Here is a 21,943-nt window from a genome sequence, read left to right on the forward strand (position 1 = left end):
CATACAACTTTTTGCCAAAAAAGTATAATGCTTGGTCGAACCGAACAAAATTTAAAACTGAAAGTTCTTCAGCATGAAAGCGACTTAGCTGGTTAATGTGCTCGGTGTTGATGCGTGGCCCGAGCTTGCGGCGGGACAATGTCCCAGCCCCCAAGCTGGTCCCGAGGTGGTGGAGCGAAGAGCTCGGCACTCCGAAGTGGCGACATAGCACGGCCAATGCAGGCCGACAGTGTGACGCCGAAGTCCCCGACGTGGGTTAATGAAGTGATGACGAAGCCCCGGTCCAGCCGAGATGACGTGGTACATCGGTACGCCGAGGTGACAGCGCTGCCCGACCCGGATCATTTACCTGTGCACAGAAAATAGTGCAAGCCGGAGATAATAGGAATAATAATAAATTAAAAAAATTGTTGCATAATTAATAATTTATGCAAAGTGAGTAATAAAAGAAATATGGCCCGTGTGCCGAACACTTGATGAGGTAGAGTTCTCTCAACGATGCCGAAGTCCCCGAGGCAACCGAACATGTCGGTATGGCAATTCGACCAACAAGGTGATCACGCGAGCCGATTTATGCCGATTGGGATGACAACGTCGGCTTGCAGAAGTGACCGCGTGATGCAGTCGAAGTCGATCACCTACACACACACACATATATATAATCCTTGCATAATTGCTTTTCGCAAAAATAATTTATTTAAAGAGATGTCGCCTAGCGCCGAAGTCAATGTCGATGCAGGGCGTCAGCGTGACGCGGTGAAGGCGTGGCAAAGCCTGAATTCACAAGCCGGTCCGAGTTCCGGATGCAGTGTTCGCCAAACGGTATACGGAAACTGACCGAAGCACCAAGCTACCGTTGTTAATGTGGCCACCCTTTGACAGACCTGTGTATAGATGATGGAACAAACCAGAGTAATAATTCCTCAGGAAAAATAAACCTAAGCAAAAAAAACTAGGATTAATAGCACCTGGTTTATCTGTTGTAGCAATATGAAGGAAGGTTACTCCCAAAATTGGGACTTGATCCGCGCACCCATTGCATGATGGGCGGTGAAGCGACGGCATGGCGATGCTGACAAAGGTTGGCTCGCCGAGGCAAAGCCGCCGGTCCAGCTAACGTGATGAAGCTGGTCGGCTGGTGACGCCGAAGTCTCCCGAGTAGGTTGATGAAGAGATGGCGAAGCCCCCGGTCTAGCCGGGATGACGGAGCGGGTCGGTAAGGAGATGTTGCAGCTGCCATGTCAGCCGAGATGTTGAAGTAGTTCGGCGTGATGGACATCGGCTTGAAGAAGCAACAGTGCGGCCATGCCGACGCTGGTCATAACTTGTGATGCGGTCAATGCCGGATTGATGAAGTGACCGAGCGGCGATGTCGGCGCGCCTGACCCGTGCAATCCGTGGGGCGATGGTGTTGGTGATAATTTAGCCTTCGCGATGCCGAACTCTTGTTCGTCTTGCTGAGCTGATGATCCGATAAGGTTAGGCTCGGCTCGATGAAGCGACGATCTGTTTAGCGCAGGTCGGCTGATGTGGAGCAATGTTACCGGACTGGTTTGACACCAGCGTGACGGTGAAGAGTATCTCCGAAAAGGAGCAAAATTTGTGAGCGTGTGTTCGGAAACAAAACACAATACCCTACGAAGGGATTCTTCCAAAAAGGTTGTCCAATATCCCGTTCATGAAGAAAGACGAACTCGGGTCGGATTCGTATTCGCGCAGAAACCAGATCCGAAAAGTGATGCACTAATCGGAATGTTCCCGGAGTTTGGACGGTCGGATCGAGGTGAAATTTTGAGGGGTGGTAGATATAGGAATTCCGCAGCCGATCAACAGTTGGATCTTCCAAAGGACGTCCAAGCTAAACGCTAGACACCACGCTCCAAACTCGTCCAGATTCCTGTCCAGATTCGACAGGGCTCTGGTATATCGGAGATCGGCGGAGATTGCTACATCGGAACGCGGCAAAATTTTACAGTGTTGTTGTAGACTCAATTCCGCACAATTCCACTGAAAGAATCATCAAAGCAATGCTCGAGGAGGTGGTGTTAGCGGATACAACTTCGCTGTTTGAAAAAACAACACGGTCGCCCGAGGGCAATGTTGACGTTGAGCCCCCGAGCTCCATGGATGATTCCTCCATGACCATGATAGAGATCGGAGTTTATGTTGACGAAGGCCCTCGTCCGAACATGACGATTAGAGGTAGGGCACAGTCCTCGGTCAAGCCACGGTGACTAGTCGAGCCGGCGATGAAGACGCTGACGTCGCAGTTGATCTGTAGGTGAGCCATTGATCTTTTGCCGATCACACAGCGGAACTCTCAATAAAAGCACCATTGTCGGTGTCAAAACCGGCAGATCTCGGGTAGGGGGTCCTGAGCTGTGTGTCATGGATCGATGAGTAACAGGAGACAGGTGGCATGATGTTTACCCAGGTTCGGGCCCTCTTAATGGAGGTAATACCCTACTTCCTGCTTGATTGATCTTGATGAATATAGAGATTACAAGAGTTGATCTACCCTGAGATCATATGTTGTGGTCTAAACCCTAGGGGTATGATGATTAATGTCATAATGATATATCGACTAGCCTGGCCTTGGCTTATATAATGCACCAGAGGCCTAGGATAACAAGAGTCCTAGCCGAATACGTTGGTGGAGAGGAGTCCTTGTCTTGATCACCAAGTCTTGTGGAATACTCCTTGTATGCGGCATGGGCTGCCCGAAGTGGCCCATGAGTGAACCGCTATGGGGGTCCTCGGCCCGATCCACCTGGTCGGGAGACGATGTGGTGAGTACCCCCTAGTCTAGGACACCGTCAGTGACGTCCCATGAACTCTAGATCCAGCTGAGGTCGAGGGAGAGTTTCGTCAGCACGACGGCGTGATGACGATGATGATGAAGATACTGACGCAGGGCTTCGCCTAAGCACTACCACGATATGACCGAGGTGGAAATCTGTGGAGCGGGCACCGCACACGGCTAAATAATCAACTTGTGTGTCTATGGGGTGCCCCCCTCCCCCGTATATAAAGGAGGGGAGGAGGGGCCGACCGGACCTCATGGTGCGCCCCAAGGGGGGATTCCTACTCCTACTAGGAGTAGGTTTCCCCCCTTTCCTAGTCCTAATAGGAGGGGCAAGGAAGGGGAAGAGGAGAGGAAGGAAAGGGGGCCGGCCCCCCTCCCAATTCGGATTGGGCTTGGGGGGCGCCCCCACCTCTTGGTCGCCTCCTCTCTCTCCCACTAAAGCCCATGTGGGCTCATATAGCCCCCTGGGGGTTCCGGAAACCCCCCGGTACTCTAGTATATGCCAGAACTCATCTGAAACCTTTCCGGTGTCCAAACATAACCTTCCAATATATCAATCTTTATGTATCGACCATTTCGAGAGTCCTCGTCATGTCCGTGATCACATCCGGGACTCCGAACAATCTTCAGTACATCAAAACACATAAACTCATAATACCTATCGTCATCCAACGTTAAGCGTGCGGACCCTACGGGTTCGAGAACTATGTAGACATGACCGAGACTCATCTCTGGTCAATGACAAATAGCGGAACCTGGATGCTCATATTGGTTCCTACATATTCTACGAAGATCTTTATCGGTCAAACCGCATAACAACATATGTTGTTCCCTTTGTCATTGGTATGTTACTTGCCCGAGATTCGATCTTCGGTATCTCAATACCTAGTTCAATCTTGTTACCGGCAAGTCTCTTTACTCATTCCGTAATGCATCATCCCGTAACTAACTCATTAGTCACATTGCTTGCAAGGCTTATAGTGATGTGCATTACCGAGAGGGCCCAGAGATACCTCTCCGACAATCGGAGTGACAAATCCTAATCTCGATCCATGCCAACTCAACAAACACCATCGGAGACACCTGTAGAGCATCTTTATAATCACCCAGTTATGTTGTGACGTTTGATAGCACACTAAGTGTTCCTCCGATATTCGGGAGTTGCATAATCTCATCGTCATAGGAACATGTATAAGTTACGAAGAAAGCAATAGCAATAAACTAAACGATCATAGTGCTAAGCTAACGGATGGGTCAAGTCAATCATATCATTCTCTAATGATGTGATCATGTTCATCAAATGACAACTCATGTCTATGGTTAGGAAACTTAACCATCTTTGATTAACGAGCTAGTCAAGTAGAGGCATACTAGTGACACTCTATTTTGTCTATGTATTCACACATGTACTAAGTTTCCGGTTAATACAATTCTTGCATGAATAATAAACATTTATCATGATATAAGGAAATATAAATAAAAACTTTATTATTGCTTCTAGGGCATATTTCCTTCAACTTTTTCACATAAGCATCGCAACCCCAAACTTTAAGAAACGACAGCTTAGGTTTCTTGCTAAACCACAGTTCATACGGTGTCGTCTCAACGGATTTTTAGACGGTGCCCTATTTAACGTGAATGCAGCTGTCTCTAATGCATACCCCCAAAACGATAGTGGTAAATCGGTAAGAGACATCATAGATCGCACCATATCTAATAAAGTACGGTTACGACGTTCGGACACACCATTATGCTATGGTGTTCCAGGTGGCATGAGTTTGTGAAACTATTCCACATTGTTATAATTGAAGGCCAAACTCATAACTCAAATATTCGCTTCTGTGATCAGATCGTAGAAACTTTATTTTCTTGTTATGATGATTCTCCACTTCATTCTGAAATTCTTTGAACTTTTCAAATGTTTCAGACTTGTCTTTCATCAAGTAGATATACCCATATCTGCTCAAATCATCTATGAAGGTCAGAAAATAACGATACCTGCCGCGAGCCTCAACACTCATCAGACCGCATACATCAGTATGTATTATTTCTAATAAGTCAGTGGCTCATTCCATTGTTCCGGAGAACGGAGTCTTAGTCATCTTGCCCAAGAGGCATGGTTCGTAAGCATCAAGTGATTCATAATCAAGTGATTCCAAAAGCCCATCAGCATGGAGTTTCTTCATGCGCTTTACACCAATATGACCTAAACGGCAGTGCCACAAACAAGTTGCACTATCATTATCAACTTTGCATCTTTTGGCATCAATATTATGAATATGTGTATCACTACGATCAAGATTCAATAAACCATTTACATTGGGTGTATGACCATAGAAGGTTTTATTCATATAAACAGGACAACAATTATTCTCTGACTTAAATGAATAACCGTATTGCAATAAACATGATCTAATCATATTAATGCTCAACGCAAACACCAAATAACATTTATTTTAGGTTCAACACTAATCCCAAAGGTAAAGGGAGTGTGCGATGGTGATGTTATCAACCTTGGAATCATTTCCAACTCACATCATCACCTCGCCCTTAACTAGTCTCTGTTTATTTTGCAACTCCCATTTCGAGTTACTACTCTTAGCAACTGAACCAGTATCAAATACTGAGGGGTTGCTATAAACACTAGTAAAGTACACATCAATAACATGTATATCAAATATACCTTTGTTCACTTTGCCATCCTTCTTATCCGCCAAGTATCTAGGGCAGTTCCACTTCCAGTGACCATTTCCTTTGCAGTAGAAGCACTCAGTTTCAGGCTTGGGTCTAGCTTTGGGCTTCTTCATGTGAGTGGCAATTTTCTTGCCATTCTTCTTGAAGTTCCCTTTCTTTCCCTTGCCCTTTTACTTGAAACTAGTGGTCTTGTCAACCATCAACACTTGATGCTTTTCTTGATTTCTACCTTCGCCGATTTCAGCATCGCAAAGAGCTCGGAGAATCATTTTCGTCATCCCTTGCATATTATAGTTCATCACGAAGTTCCTATAACTTGGTGATAGTGACTAGAGAACTCTGTCAATCACTATCTTATCTGGAAGATTAACTCCCACTTGATTCAAGTGATTGTAGTACTCAGACATTCTGAGCACATGCTCACTGGTTGAGCTATTCTCCTCCATCTTGTAGGCAAAGTACTTGTCAGAGGTCTCATACCTCTTGACTCGGGCATGAGTCTGAAATACCAATTTCAGCTCTTGGACCATCTCATATGCTCCGTGACATTTCAAAAAAAAATTGAAGTCCCGTTTCTAAGCCGTAAAGCATGGTGCACGAAACTATCAAGTAGTCATCATACCGAGCTTGTCAAACATTCATAACGTCTGCATCTGCTCCTGCAATAGTTCTGTCACCTAGCGGTGCATCAAGGACATAATTCTTCTGTGTAGCAATGAGGATAATCCTCAGATCACGGACCTAGTCCACATCATTGCTACTATCAACTTTCAACTTAGTTTTCTCTAGGAACATATCATAAATAAAACGGGGAAGCTATACGCGAGCAATTGATCTACAACATAGATATGCAAATACTATCAGGACTAAGTTCATGATAAATTTAAGTTCAATTAATCATATTATTTAAGAACTCCCACTTAGATAGACATCCCTCTAGTCATCTAAATGATCACGTGATCCATATCAACTAAACCATGTCCGATCATCACGTGAGATGGAGTAGCTTTCAATGGTGAACATCACTATGTTGATCATATCTACTATACGATTCACGTTCGACCTTTCGGTCTCGGTGTTCCGAGGCCATATCTGCATATGCTAGGCTCGTCAAGTTTAACCCGAGTATACTGCATGTGCAAAACTGGCTTGCACCCGTTGTATGTGTACGTAGAGCATATCACACCCGATCATCACATGGTGTCTCAGCACGAAGAACTGTCACAATGGTGCATACTTAGGGAGAACACTTATACCTTGAAATTTTAGTAAGGGATCATCTCATAGTGCTACCGTCGTACTAAGCAAAATAAGATGCATAAAAGATAAGCATCACATGCAATCAAAATATGTGACATGATATGGTCATCATCATCTTGTGCCTTTGATCTCCATCGTCACCGGCATGACACCATGATCTCCATCATCTTGATCTTTATCAACGTGTCGTCACATGGTCGTCTCGCCAACTATTGCTTTTGCAACTATTGCTATCGCATAGCGATAAAGTAAAGAAATTATATGGCGCTTGCATCTTATGCAATAAAGAGACAACCATAAGGCTCCTGCCAGTTGCCGATAACTTTAACAAAACATGATCATCTCATACAACAATTTATATATCATCACGTCTTGACCATATCACATCACAGCAAGCCCTGCAAAAACAAGTTAGACGTCCTCTACTTTGTTGTTGCAAGTTTTACGTGGCTGCTACGGGCTTCTAGCAAGAACCGTTCTTACCTACGCATCAAAACCACAACGATATTTCGTCAAGTGTGTTGTTTTAACCTTCAACAAGGACCGGGCGTAGTGAAACTCGATTCAACTAAAGTTGGAGAAATAGACACCCACTAGCCACTTGTGTGCGAAGCACCTCGGTAGAACCAGTCTCATGAACGCGGTCATGTAATGTCGGTCTGGGCCGCTTCATCCAACAATGCCGCCGAATCAAAGTAAGACGTTGCTGGTAAGCAGTATGACTATTATCGCCCACAACTCATTGTGTTCTACTCGTGCATATAACATCTACGCATACACCTGGCTCGGATGCCACTGTTGGGGAACATAGTATTTCAAAAAAATTGCCTACGATCACGCAAGATCTATCTAGGAGAAGCATAGCAACGAGCGGGGAGAGTGTGTCCACGTACCCTCGTAGACCGAAAGCGGAAGCGTTTAGTAATGCGGTTGATGTAGTTGAACGTCTTCGCGATCCAACCGATCCAAGTACTGAATGCACGGCACCTCCACGATCTGCACACGTTCAGTTTGGTGACGTCCCTCGAACTGTTGATCCAGTTGAGGCCGAGGGAGAGTTCCGTCAGCACGACGGCGTGGTGACGGTGATGATGAAGTTTACCGGCGCAGGGCTTCGCCTAAGCACTACGATGATATGACTGAGGTGTGTAACTGTGGAGGGGGGCACCGCACATGGCTAAAAGATCAACTTGCATGTTCTAGGGTGCCCCCTTGCCCCGTATATAAAGGAGGGAGAGGGAGAGGCAGCCGGCCCTAGGGGGGGCACCAAGGTGTGGAGTCCTACTAGGACTCCCTAGTCCTAGTAGGATTCCACCTCCCACACGTAGTAGGAAAGGGGGAAGGGAGAAGGAGAAGGAAAAGGGGGGCCTGCCCCCTTCTCCTAGTCCTAATCGGCCTCCTTACCAAGGGGGGTGCACCAGCCTCTTGTGGGCTGGTGCGCTTCCCTCTTATGGCCCATAAGGCCCATAACTTCTCCCGGGGGGTTCCGGTAACCTCCCGGTACTCCGAAAAATGCCTGAAACACTCAGAACCATTCCGATGTCCAAATGCAACATTCCAATATATGAATATTTACCTCTCAACCATTTCGAGACTCCTCGTCATCTCCGTGATCTCATCCGGGACTCCGAACAAACTTCAGTTCATCAAATCACATAACTCATAATACAAATCGTCATCGAACGTTAAGCGTGCGGACCCTACGGGTTCGAGAACTATGTAGACATGACCGAGACACATCTTCGTTCAATAACCAATAGCGGAACCTGGATGCTCATATTGGCTCCTACATATTCTACGAAGATCTTTATCGGTCAAACCGCATAACAACATACGTTGTTCCCTTTGTCATCGGTATGTTACTTGCCCGAGATTCGATAATAGGTATCATCATACCTATTTAAATCTCGTTACCGGCAAGTCTCTTTACTCGTTCCGTAATACTTCATCCCGCAACTAACTCATTATTCACATTGCTTGCAAAGCTTATAGTGATGAGCATTACCGAGAGGGCCCAGAGATACCTCTTCGAAACACGGAGTGACAAATCCTAATCTCGATCTATGCCAACCCAACAAATACCTTCGGAGACACCTGTAGAGCATCTTTATAATCACCCATTTACGTTGTGACGTTTTATAGCACACAAAGTGTTCCTCCGGTATTCGGGAGTTGCATAATCTCATGGTCAGAGGAACATGTATAAGTCATGAAGAAAGCAGTAGCAATCAAACTGTAACGATCGTAATGCTAAGCTAACGAATGGGTCTTGTCCATTACATCATTCTCCTAAAGATGTGATCCCGTTCATCAAATGACAACACATGTCTATGGTTAGGAAACATAACCATCTTTGGTAAACGAGCTAGTCAAGTAGAGGCATACTAGGGACACTTATGTTTTGTCTATGTATTCACACGTGTACTAAGTTTCCGGTTAATACAATTTTAGCATGAACAATGAACATTTATCATGAAATAAGGAAATAAATAATAACTTTATTATTGCCTCTAGGGCATATTTCCTTCAGCTGACCCGCGGCCGGGTTGGGGAACACGCCAAGGGGGAGCTAGCTTGTTGGAGAAGTCTTGGTGCGCCGGGTTCGGCTGCCTTGCGCCGGCCGTTGGGGCTGGGTCGAGGGGCTTTGGCCGGGTCGAGCGACCCGGCCAAGCATGAGCCGGCTTGAGGGGCGTTGCTGGCCCCGTTGTTTTCGAAAAGGATCCGGGTTCCGTTGCCTGCCTGGGGTTCATCCCCCCGACAGGAGGCAGGCTCGGGGCACTGCTCCTCGGCAGGTCTTGGCGTTGTCCGCCTCGCGAGGCCGGGGGCCCTCGCGAGTGTCTTGTCCTGGAGGTCTTGCAGTTGGGCCATACAAAGCCATTGAGGGGGCCATGCGATGGGCCGCAGGCATGCTAGTCTGGGTACCCCCGATCCCAGAACACCGACAGGGTCCATGTGGGTTATATGGCACTAGGTGTAGTGGGAAGTTTAGTCCCACCTCACTAGTGGAGAAGGAGTTGGACCTCCTTATAAGGGATTCTCTTCCACATGCTATTGGAGCTTGAGAAGAGAAGTGGTTCTCGTGTGCTCCTCCTTCGCCCTCCGCCTTGCCACGCCTCATCACGACACGCCGCGTCTTGTGGAAATGAGCCAAGCTCACACCTATGTGGTTATTTTTACCGGTCAAGAACAGAGAGTTTTTGACAACTGGGCTATGATCTGAGACATCGAATCGTGGGCTATCACCGACTCGGACGTGGGTCCAGCCCACGTCTCTCCACGCGGTCGTGCCTACATATGTGAGGCGTCTGCCAGCCCTGGCCGACACACGAAACAGATCGCATCTGCCTCCACGCCCACTGTTGTTCCATTGCTGCTGCTTCTGGTGGTGACTCCATCCCGTTCACCGTGTACACGGTTGACGGGAGAGCAGGCCTCCAAAACCCCGCCTCTCTGGATCCTATACGGGAGAGGGGCGATTAGGCTTTTGGGGAGCGACTACGTGACTGCTCGCCTCCAATTGAGTACTTCCTCTACGTCCACGTCGCCTTCGTCATCACCATGTCCACCGACACCAAACGTGCCACTGCCGAGAAGCTCGAAACCGAGAAGAAGGTCGCCGAGGATGCCGCTGTTGTCACCACCGCGGCCTCTGCCTGGCCGATTGGTGGGTATAACTTGTTTATCCCGCTCCTATTGATTTCTGTTTTAACCATGCTAGCGTTATACGTAGATGAATTTGCTATTAGCGTAGTATGTACTTGCATGATCGAATATCAACATGTGTTTATTTCTGTCAATGCCATGCTAGTAATTTATCATGGATTAATTTAGTCGAAAAACTGTCTATTTACTCACTAGTACAACGAGACCTTCCAGATGGATCACATCAATCCCTACTACTTAAAAAATAAGTAGCATTCAATTTCCTGCCAGGTAGAACTCTTCATCAACCGGTTCCCCCGCCCCACCGCATCTGTCCACTGATTTTTTTCATCCAACCATTTTTTACACGGCAGCCGCACCTTCACAGTATATAGCTCAATCACATTAATTTACTTACTAAACTGCAACATGTTAATATGGGCAGGATTTGGTAAACATTTATCACGAGATAACGAACTAAAATATTTATATCCCGTTGCAGCACACGGGCATTGTCCTAGTGTAATTAATAAGGATATTCTGTTAGGAAGTTTCCTAGTGTAGTTACGTTCCTTTGGGTAGTTAGAGCATCTCTAGCGGACCCCTTAAAGTGGTCAAATCCGTTAAAAAAAGGTGTTTACAGTTTCGGTCAAAAAAACAGCGTCTAGCAGATCCGGTAAAACTTGTTCGGCCCTTAAACCTTTTAAAGGGCAGTGGAAATCTATCCGCGAGAACCTTATATATACAGTTTTGAAGGCAGTACGCAGTTCAACCTGCAAACCGTTCAAACCTCGTTAGAGCAGACGCGTCGTCGTGGAACTGGCCGGAATCTACCCGGATCTCATCGGAATCCGTCGCTACATGTCGAAAGAAGCCGTCGCATGCCGGAATTTGCTGCCGCAGATCCGAATTGCGGCTGGCTCGACCTCCACTGCTGAGGCGAGGCCGTCCATGGGTAGGGCGGAGCATGCCACCGGCGGCCCGAATCAGGGCGAGGCAATGCCAAAGAAGGGCAGGGGGTGTCGGGGAGCTCATACGGCCATGCCGGGGGAGGGACGCCGGGGAGCTCGCGCGGCCAAGCCATGGAGCTCGTGCGCGGCGGCGGGCGGTACCGACTCAATCTGGGACGGGCAGGCATGCCAGGGAGCACGCAGTCGGGGCGGGCGGGGGCGAGGCGGGCGGCGCCAGGGCGAGGCACGTCGTGGTCCGAGACGGGCTCTGCCGGGACGGGAGGAAAAAGAAAAAAAGAAAATAATGGGCTATAGTGGGATATAGTTTCATTTACGGGGCCTGCTCTGCCCGGGTCAATTTTGCACCGTAAAAACAATTTGCAGTGCCCCTTAGAGCATCTCCACTCGCGCCCCCAACAGGCCCCCCCAGGACGCGATTTTTTCGCCGGCGCCGAAAAAAACCCCAGTCGCGCCCCCAGGACGCCGAATTGCGACGATTCGGCCCATTTTTTGGCCCGGCGATCTTAGGCCGAACCTAGCGCACTGGGGGGCGCTTGGGGGCTCCGACGGAAGGAAAAGCGCCGCATGGGCCACCACTGTCAGGTGAAAAAAGACTTTTGTCCGCCCAGATTCGCCCCGTTGCGGTATAGGACGGCACCTGCCTTTTCGCTGCCGTGCCGACCCTGACGCCGCCCACCTGCCACGGCCGCTGGTCCGCCGCAAGAAAGGCCATTTCCCCGCCGAAAAGAGAGGGTTTCTCCGCCACTGCCTCCATCCCGTTCCTAGGCGAGCTTTCCAGCGCTACGACCACACAGGCAGGGGATACCGGCGGCTGCGCACCTCCCACGCCCGCCAGGTGTTCGACGATTTGCCTGTTCGGCGATGGACTCCGACGAGGAGGAGGCGGTCACGGCGCTGTTGGAGGAGGAAGCCGAGGCCGACACCCAGGACGAAGAGCACCTCATGGTCCTCGCCGCTCTGGCCGGCCTGTTCGCGAGCAATGGAAAGCCGCGGCAAGGTGGCTCGGCGCCGGGCCGCCGTAAGAGCAAGTAGAGGCATCGGCTGGAGGGCTACTGCTTGCTCTAAACCGACTGCTTCGCCGACGCTCCACTACACGACAAGAAAGTATTTCAGTGCCGTTATCGGATGAGCCGAAAGCTCTTCCTCAAGATTGCGAATTCCATCCGGGAGTTCGACAACTACTTAATCTGCAAGAAGGATTGCACCGGCACACTTGGATTCACCTCACTCAGAAGTGCATGACAGCTATGAGGATGCTTGCTTACATAGCTCCTGATGATACACTGGAAGACTATGGACGCATGGTCGAGTCCACCACCATTGAGTGTTTGTACAAGTACTGCAGGGCAGTGGTGGCAGTGTTTGGACCACAATACTTGCGATTACCCAATGCTGAAGACACTGCTCGGATTCTAGCACATAATGCAGCAAGAGGATTCCCTGGGATGCTCGGAAGCATCGACTGCATGCATTGGGCATGAAAAAACTGTCCATTTGCTTGGCATGGGATGTACAAAGGCGCCAAAGGAGCTTGCAGTGTGGTACTTGAGGTGGTGGCCACATAGGACCTCTGGATTTGGCACTCCTTCTTTGGTATGCCAGGAAATCACAATGACATCAACGTACTGGCAGTGCTCGAATGTCTTTGCCAAGCTTGTTGAAGGTCATGCTCCTCCGGTGAACTTCGAGGTCAATGGGCGCCACTAAAACAACGGATACTACCTAGCAGATGGCATCTATCCGAGATGGTCCACATTTGTGAAGACTAACCCCTGTGCCAGGAGGCAAAAACTCCTACTTTGCCAAGTGTCACGAGGCTTGCAGGAAGGATGTCGAGCGGGCATTTGGTGTGCTCCAATCTCGATTTGCTGTTGTCCGGTACCCCGCTCTGACCTGGTCGAAAGATCAAATGTGGAAAGTCATGACTTGTTGTGTCATCTTGCACAACATGATCATTGAGAGCGAGCAGGAAGAGCTAGTGTTCGACACTGAACCATATTATAGGCAGGGTCCTCTTGTCTAAATTGATCACCAGTTACCGGCATCATGGGTTGCCTTCCTCAATATGCGTCAGGAGATCAGAGACCCACAGGTGCATCAAGAACTGCAACACGATCTGGTGGAGCACCTATGGAGGCTCAAGGGCAACGCCTAGTTCGATGCCTGATGAACTATGAGTTTTAATTTGTGTTTGAATTATGAGTTTGCTTCGTTGAACTACTTGATTTGTATTAATTTATGTGACGAACTATGTGATAAAAATTAGTTTATGATGAATTTTGTGCCGAAGAATGATGAATTTGGGCCAATTTGCGCCAAATTTGGGCCGATATCGCTGGCTGGGGGGCGAACTTTGGGGGGTCGGCTGGGAACCCGAGCCCCCCCCCCCTCGCACGCCGAAACTACTGCCGGTTGGCCCCCAAGTGGCAATATTTCGACTCCCTGGGGCTGAACGACTGGAGATGCTCTTATACTCGTTTTTATGGGTCAACTTTTAAGGGATCTACTAGAGATGCTCTTAGGATCCTATTTACTTTCCTAGTCCTAGCCATCCACGACTTGGTTGACATGCATTGTCCATATAATAGGCAGGCTACAGCGAGTGTACCGAGGAGTTAGATAGCTTTTGTTTATTCGTGAGTTACGAGATATATAGAAAAACGTCCGAGTTATGGGCGGCCATATCTTGTGTATTATCTATGATTTTTCCATCGTGAAAATTTACGAGCGACGGAGGGTTGATCATCATATCGATGCCTACATACTGATCCAAGGGGATCATTATTTTTATTTGTGTATTTTGTACGCGGGTGAAAATTATTATTGGAGGTTGTGAGGAGGAACAAGGTGGACGACGAACAGTTGATCAAGGGTCGTTGTGAAAGATCGGGCCATCTACACACATGAATTAGCGTCTCGCTAGTTTGTGTTTCATCAGATAGCATTCAGTCTCCAAGGCAACTACCTTGGAAGTGGCACATTCTTTGTAACCACTTTAGAAATTCTGAGCGAGCGGTGTTTGGAAATTTCGAGAGGGCAGCCGAAGGTTTGCCAACTATGTCGGTGGTTTCGAACGGAATGGTTGGCAACTTCGACATGCTAGAGTTTGCAACGGCTATATCTAGACGAACTACTCGGCGGTTCCACTGGAAGAGCTTGGCAGCTCCGAAAAGGTAGGAAAGTTAGCTACATATAGTGGAGGAAGTTCGAAGGCTTTTGAGGGCATTTGGTTTGAGTTTTAAGCACACGGGGAAAGAAACTCATCATAACATCCTCGTCCCTTTTAAATAGTATCAGCAATGTCTATGGACTCAGTGCGATTTTGGACCACTAAAATAAAAATGGAGAATCCTTAGCTTTGCCAACACTTTTCTTCATGATAATTTGTGGGGGCCGCCTTTCATTTCCTTCGTTGCAACTAGAAGGAACTTTCCTGAGATAAGCTAGATAAATCATTAGTTTCTTGAGATATGTTGACATTAATTACCAAAAATCCATCAAGGAAATTAGATGCATTTTTAGGTTCCCCTCCCTCTTGCTACCGATAGAGCAGTCGACGGGGCTGAGGAAACCCCGGTGATGTTGGTTGCCGGGTCACCTCTATTTTCTCTTTTCCCTAAATGGTGTTGTGGCGATAGGTATCTCACTAGGAAAACTTCGACACTGGTGTTGGATTAGCGACGTTCTTATGAGAAGAGTTTCATCACCGCCGGCTCGACGTGAGCTTGATTTCACCATAGATGTAATTGCAACTTGTGAAGTAGAGGATGGCGGCGATGACCTCGACAAGATTCACGAAGATTTATCTTGTGTCTTTGCCACATCCTTTTTTTTTTTGAATTCCTGCAAAAAGACATATGCTAATTCTCAGTCGATGTTGAGAACTGTCAAAGATACCATATTTTCTAATAAGAAAAAACAAGTTCACCTGAGAAATTCTATTTTTCAACCAACCGAGAGTCTGAGACGATACAATATGTTTTGCACCCAATGAAAAAATTATCACAACCGTGAACAATTTTAGATATGAACGAACAAATTTGTAAAGCTGACCGGGGAAAGAGATTTTCCTCAATCCCAATTTCCCACAACAACTTTGCACCCAAAAAATATGTGAAGAATCGCTAAGGGCATGCATAATTTGTGTTTTGGTTTAGTGTGGGATTCGAGGTGGGCTGGGGGGAGGGGGCTAACATACGGTGGTTTTGTGTTTTTGTTTAGTGTGGGGATTAGAGGGGGGTGCTAACGCATAGTGGGATCGTACTTTGGGTAATTGCACTAAAAATGGTCTGAATTCAGATTCACCTTCTTTGGCAAAGCTAATTCCAAATAGTTGTTTTGTTTCAGCTTCTAGTTTTTCCTGCAAGAATCTGTTTTTTTTTTAAACCGGGCAAAAGACTTGCCAGCCTAAAGCCGAAACAAGCAGGGCAAGATCTAGACAGTACAGTAAAAGTATGTGTTATATGTAGAAGTGCATGCTCTAGCCAATGCAACCAAAAGACCGGTCTGATAGAAGAGACTAAGCAATACATTTATACGTCAACATTGTATAATAGTTTAAGTTCTTTATGTCACCTCTTGTAAATGCTCACATGAATATAAGCACCTCTCTTGTACAAGGACTTGGATGACCCCTCTGTCAGAAAAAAGAAAGGGACTTGGAGGATCTCAAGTCGTTAACCCATTTTTGCGTACTCCCTCGCCTAAACAGGACTTTTGTATTGAAACTGTCGCCCTCCTTCTTTGCTTTCTCATTGTCCTCTTTCCTGTGATCCTGCCTACCCGATGAACGCAACGAAGAACAACTTCCCCAATTTCCATTTTTTTTAGCAGATTAAACGTTTCTTCAGCAATGTTGTGTAGGAGCATATGCAGGCCCTGATGTTGCTTTGTTCAGCTCGAGTGAGAAAGAAGCCAATCATATCCTCGTATCATTTTATAATTTATACTTTGAGTGAGAGAGAGAATCAAATTATCAAGACCATACATAGTGGCATGTTTGCAGTATTACAGCTGCACAGTGTAACAACTTCAACGAAATTAACAATCAACAAACGAAATATTCCATAATCTGCATTACTTGGCTTATTACACGCTTTTCATAAACAAGCTCCATACAAAACCAAGCCCCATGCCCCATGTTGCTCGCCAACCCAAAATCTATACAACAAACTTTGTTTTCAATATATAGGCCTCAAATATAAGCCATGCGACTGAAACAGAGCACGCATAGCACCGCAAAGAATGAAAAATGTCACAACCCTTGGCAGGAAACTGTCAGCACACCGTTCTCCCAGGTTAGTACGCCGTTCTTTGGGTAGCGTCGCCACTATGGTCATGGCCATGAGTCCAGAAGGCTGCCCCCTACCCCGGTCCTCTTTGAAGTTGGAAGATCTACTTGCACCAGGCTGATTTGGGCAGCCATCTGGATATGCACTGTGTGGCGAACAATCAAGCCTCGCAGACTGTACTGCTGTTGCCGCCAGTCACTAGCACTGTATAGCTATCTTCGGTCGCTGTGGAACGAGTGTTGCTGTCTATTGATGGCGCTCTCGCTTCCCGATGCTGGGCCGTCTACTTGGAGACGGTGTCTTGCCACAGCCAGCTAACCTCATCACTGTTGGTGAAATGAAATCAACATTCAATAAACTATTTCATGAGTCAGACTTACTTAGGAGTAGGTTACAGAAGCTACACTTACCTCTTTCCCTCTCAAGCTCCTGGTCCAACTCCTCTTTCCATTTTCGTTGCCTCTCAGCAAAGCTGATGCTGTTAACAGAAATAGGTCCCCTATTAGATCATGTACCAGTGCTAGCAGAGATGCAATGCACCTAAGGTTTTTGCACATAATTTCAGTCATCGAAGCAAGGTTAGGTATGTAAGAAAACCTTGGGCTGTCTTGGACATCAATATGAACTTTATCCCCAAGCTCATTGAGCTGAGGGGAAGCTATTTCTCTCAAAATCCGGCTGCTATCTACACCGCCGTCTCTTGAGAATTGCCTGCTGCAGCTTTCAGCCATCGTACTGCTATTCAAAATGGTATCACAAGGCGTTGCCACCGCTGGACCTCCCCTCATCTTACCTGGAGGCGACTTTCCACGAGGGGGTAGTTTCAGACTATTTATGAATTTACCATTGGAAGTTTGATCAACTCCATGAGAGCTCCCGGCATTCACTTTATTGTAGAATTCTTCATATAAAGGTGTTTGTAGCTTCTTCAGATCAAGGGCCTGACGAGAAAACCAGCAAGTAGCATTTAAGTACTAGCAGTAAGGTACTATTTGTGTATTCTCATAAGTGTAAAGTACCTTTTCATCAAGAAATGCTTCTATTTTTGACTCGGTAAGTACATCGTCATCTTCACAACTTCCCTCGCAAGGGAAGGTAAAATCATTTTCGGTCATGCTGCTTTCAGGATGCTTGGCTAATCCACCAAATTCCCTCGACTGATGAGAACTTTGCTCTGGGCTCATGTCGTACTTGCTTTTCCAGTCATCATCAAATGGTTCAGACATAGGATTATAGCTCTGGAATTGACAGACCCCAGAATTAAACATGAGGACATAACAACTTCTTTCATATTTCGAATTTTGAAATGCAGAGTAGAAGATCAAACGAAATTCTTAGAGAAGTTAACAGCTGAAGCAAAACTCTTACAGATCCAACTGCTGGATGATCGTCTTTGTCAGCAAACTCACACATGTCATCGTCATCACCGCCACCCTCCCATAGGGGTTTGATTTTAGATGATCTGTTTGAATTAATTGTTGACCAGTTGCCAGAATGATTCAAACCCCTGGGAGCAATTAAATAAGTTGCAGTGTCATAAAAAGAAAACAAAAAATGAGATTGTGTAGAATGGCACGAGCTCAGGAATCACAGGAGTTACTTACATCTCTGTTGGCGCATCCGCATCATGTGCGAAAAGCTCATTCACGGAAGCATCCTGTGTCATTGTTTAGAGAGGTTAGGTTAGTACTAAGCCAAACAAGCTGAGCAAGCGACGTCATTATGCCAGCAATCCAACCTTCTGTGGAGTACGATTGAGTAGCTGCCGGTCATCAAATTCTCCGGTCACAAACGGATGCTGCAAGAAGTCGTTTGAGATGTCACATTTACAAACAAACGAAAATAGCATCATCATACACTTAGAACCATAGACATGTTTAAGATGCAGGAAATCAAATCGAATGTACCTTCAATAAATCTGACGCGCTAGACCTCAGCTCTGGTTCCCTGGAAGAAGAAAATTACCCACAGCAACAGATAAGAAAGTCAGAAAACTTACCCACAGCAACAGATAAGAAAGTCAGAAAACTTCAGTTGCAAGTAGTTTTGTAATGCTTTCAGACAAAATACTAGTGAGGTGAAAGATATGACAACAACAGGCATACTTCTGCAGGCATTTCAGCAGAAAATCTTTAGCCTCTGGTGAGATATGTTCAGGTATTGGTGGGTGCGACTTTGTGGTTCCAACATGAAATAGAAGCGCAACCTGAAAAAGATTTCGTTAGTGCAATGAATAACCAAAAAATAAAACAACTTTTAGGACCTGGGAGGACAAAAGTTTACCTCCTGATACTGCTGGCTCCATGGTGGTTTACCAGTAGCCATTTCAATGACTGTGCATCCCACACTCCAGATATCTGCAGAGCTGAGAGATTGGAAGGGTGGGGATCAGCTCATAAAATAAGAACAAATAGAGAATGAGATGAATGAAATAGTTTTTTTGTACATTAGAATAATCTTATACTCCCTTAGTTGTTAGTACAAATTAGACATCCATAAGAATATATTTTTAGGTAAACATCCATAAGAATCTTTTTTTAGTGTATATTAAAGCTACACATTAAATATTAGCCGATTATCTCACAATAAGAAATACTGTTGCTGCTTGCTGCTTGCTGCTCAGCTTGTTCTGTGCTTGGACAAAAATAAGGCATAAATAAACTAATACATCAAAATGGAACTGTAAGGCCATATGGGTAACTCAGGAGGTAGACATATTGTTCTGACCAAGTAGTGCTTTCGTGCTTCCCCGAAATCTATTAGTGGTCTAGTGGATAGTTCCAATCCAGGTCCATGATTTGGTATAAAACTTCCATTTTCCAAGTTATCAACTTATCATTGAAGCAGGGAAACTTTTAGCATTTTTTATTTCTTAAAAGTATTGGAAAAATATAGAACTAAAATATGGTACTCTGGGATTAATTAGTGCATAGGCTTTGGGCCTGTCCAAATTCAAAAATAAAGGCAAGAAATAAAGTACTGGAAGAGTTTCACATACAAGGTATGCCCACTCCCCACAATGACTTCAGGTGCCATCCAGTGTGGTGTGCCTTTCATCGTTTTAGCTGCTGTCATAGTAGCCTGACACCAAAGCATTGAACATTGTCGTTAAGTGCATTGACATGGGAATTACTTGCACAAAGAAAGCACAGTGACAAATGAATCATCACATCTACTAATGACAGATTAAGTTGTAGCAGGCGGATAACTTATATACAATGGTGTTGCAACAAACGTGCGGAGTTATCAATAATACGGTGCGCAAGGGTCTTTCCATGAAATCAGTAATCATATTATTGTAAGTTAGGAGGACTGGCACTGCAACATAAGATAATGTTACTCCGCAAGAAAATAAAGGGGGGGATAACAACATGTTATCCTTTGGACCATCCTATTTTGGAATTGCAAGTTTAACAAACCATGTATTAATCCTTGGATAAGCCTGCTCGGAACTAAACTCACACTTTTCACACTTCCATGTTTCATGCACACAGGTAGTCAAGAGCAATAAATAAGAATCCATAATCTGATGGCATAATTACACAGGAAAGGTTTAACATTTGCTATTCTGTTGTAAATTACTGTTTTGATCACTTGACAAGCACATGAAGGCTTTACTTCTTCCAAGCTAGATTATACTCGACCTTAACAGCATACTGAACATCGATCTTACCAACTTGGCAACTTGCTTAGATGCCCCAAAATCAGCAAGCTTAATGCAGCCTTTGTTATCAACAAGAATGTTTGCACCCTGAATTAAAAACAATCCCATGATCATCAAGATAATTAGCACAGCCAAACAATCAATGACACAAAGACTCTAGTATATTCAGGCTTCAGAGTTTTTACCTTAATGTCTCTATGTATTATTGCATTGCTATGCAGATATTCCAACCCTTGCAAAATCTGCCTAGTATACTTCCTAATGACCTGATAAAAATACACAACGAATCAGTTTCTCTTCTGTGAGTCAAATCACAGAAAACCGCATGGATTGATGGTTACTTACTGCCTCAGGGAATGAACCGAGCTTTCCTAGAAGCGACTGGATAGACCCTCCAGGAACAAACTCCAGCAGGATATTCAGTGTGTCTTCCTCACGGACTGTCCCAAGGTACCTCTTCACAAACCACAGGAAGTAGATCAAACAACTGCAGTCTAGCAGTCAAGTATAGAGTATCTACAATGTAATCGATCTTTCATCTACTCACCACAATATTGGGGTGCGAAAGGTTCTTGAGGAGCTTCACTTCTTCCTCAAGTTCTCTTATATGTGCCTAATAGTAGAAACAAAGCCACAAATCACCTCACATAAAGGAAAATCTCAACAACTAAACTGGTAACCAAATCGGTCTGAGAAATGCTACTCACTTGGGCTTTCTCCCGGGTCGCGTTGGTGCTCCCGATCAGAACCTGGAACCAAAAATCAAACAAAGGAGAGAGTTAGTCTGACAAATCCCTCCAAGTCTCCGGACAGCACAAACCAGATCGCCAAATCGCAAAATCCCGGCACCTGCTTTACTGCGAGGAGCTCGCCGGTGTCCAGGTTCATCCCGAGGTAGACCTGCCCGAACGCGCCGGAGCCGATCATCTCGCCCTTCCGCCACCGGATCGGCGGGATCTCCCCCGCGCGACCGCCCCCGTCGGCGGGCACGGGCGTCGGCGGCAGCAGGCGGCGCGGCGGCGAGGGGCTCTTGGAGATGAGCCCGAGCAGCCCCATCCCCCTCGACTTGCGGAGGCAGGAGCTGATCCGGACGCCGATGCCCCCGGCAGGGCCCCCTCCGAGGGGGCCCGCCGGGGGCTCCGGGGGCGCGGCGGCGCTGGTGCGGAAGTTGATGGATCGGCGCACGGAGTCGAACAGATCGTGGAACCCGGCGCCGGCGCCGCCGCCGGGGCCAGCGGCGTCCCGTCGCATGGCCCGCGGTCTAGGCTCGGGCGCGCGCCTTCGGTGTCGTGTCGGCGGCGGCGTCGGGTGGTGGGGTGGGATCGAATCGGGGGGAGGGGGGAGCGGGTAGTGAGGGGATGGAGGCGCCGCTCTTGGCTGCGGGATTTTGAAATTTTGGGGTTTGCGGGGGCGGTGAATGGACCTAGATGCCCCTCGCGACCGTTAGGCGCGGCGAGGGATCGGCTTTCGGGATGGGGAGTACGTGTGGCTGCGTTGATTAACCGGGGGAGCGCTGCGCGGCGTGCGCCAGGAACGGGTGCCACGTCATGTCAAGTGGACAGGGAAAAGAAGGCGCTGCTGCCATGAAGCTCAGCCAGTTCAAATCCATACTAAA

General features: G+C 46.8%; 1 protein-coding gene across 1 annotated transcript; it reads right to left on the reverse strand.

Annotated features, from left to right (window-relative positions):
* Positions 1 to 16,413: 16,413 nt before the first annotated feature.
* Positions 16,414 to 21,687, reverse strand: LOC123121435 (mitogen-activated protein kinase kinase kinase NPK1). Its single transcript, XM_044541402.1, has 17 exons — positions 21,178 to 21,687; positions 21,036 to 21,077; positions 20,876 to 20,941; positions 20,674 to 20,784; positions 20,514 to 20,594; positions 20,338 to 20,415; positions 19,663 to 19,745; positions 18,948 to 19,029; positions 18,770 to 18,870; positions 18,572 to 18,611; positions 18,403 to 18,462; positions 18,269 to 18,321; positions 18,033 to 18,171; positions 17,684 to 17,902; positions 17,262 to 17,605; positions 17,075 to 17,142; positions 16,414 to 16,990 (listed from the first exon to the last, which is right to left on the reverse strand). The coding sequence occupies exons 1-17, from the start codon at positions 21,577 to 21,579 to the stop codon at positions 16,911 to 16,913; spliced, it is 2,049 nt and encodes a 682-aa protein (XP_044397337.1). The 5' UTR covers positions 21,580 to 21,687; the 3' UTR covers positions 16,414 to 16,910.
* Between the last annotated feature and the right edge of the window lie 256 nt (positions 21,688 to 21,943).

The sequence above is a fragment of the Triticum aestivum genome, chromosome 5D (genome assembly GCF_018294505.1).
Source record: "Triticum aestivum cultivar Chinese Spring chromosome 5D, IWGSC CS RefSeq v2.1, whole genome shotgun sequence".
NCBI lineage: Eukaryota > Viridiplantae > Streptophyta > Magnoliopsida > Poales > Poaceae > Triticum > Triticum aestivum.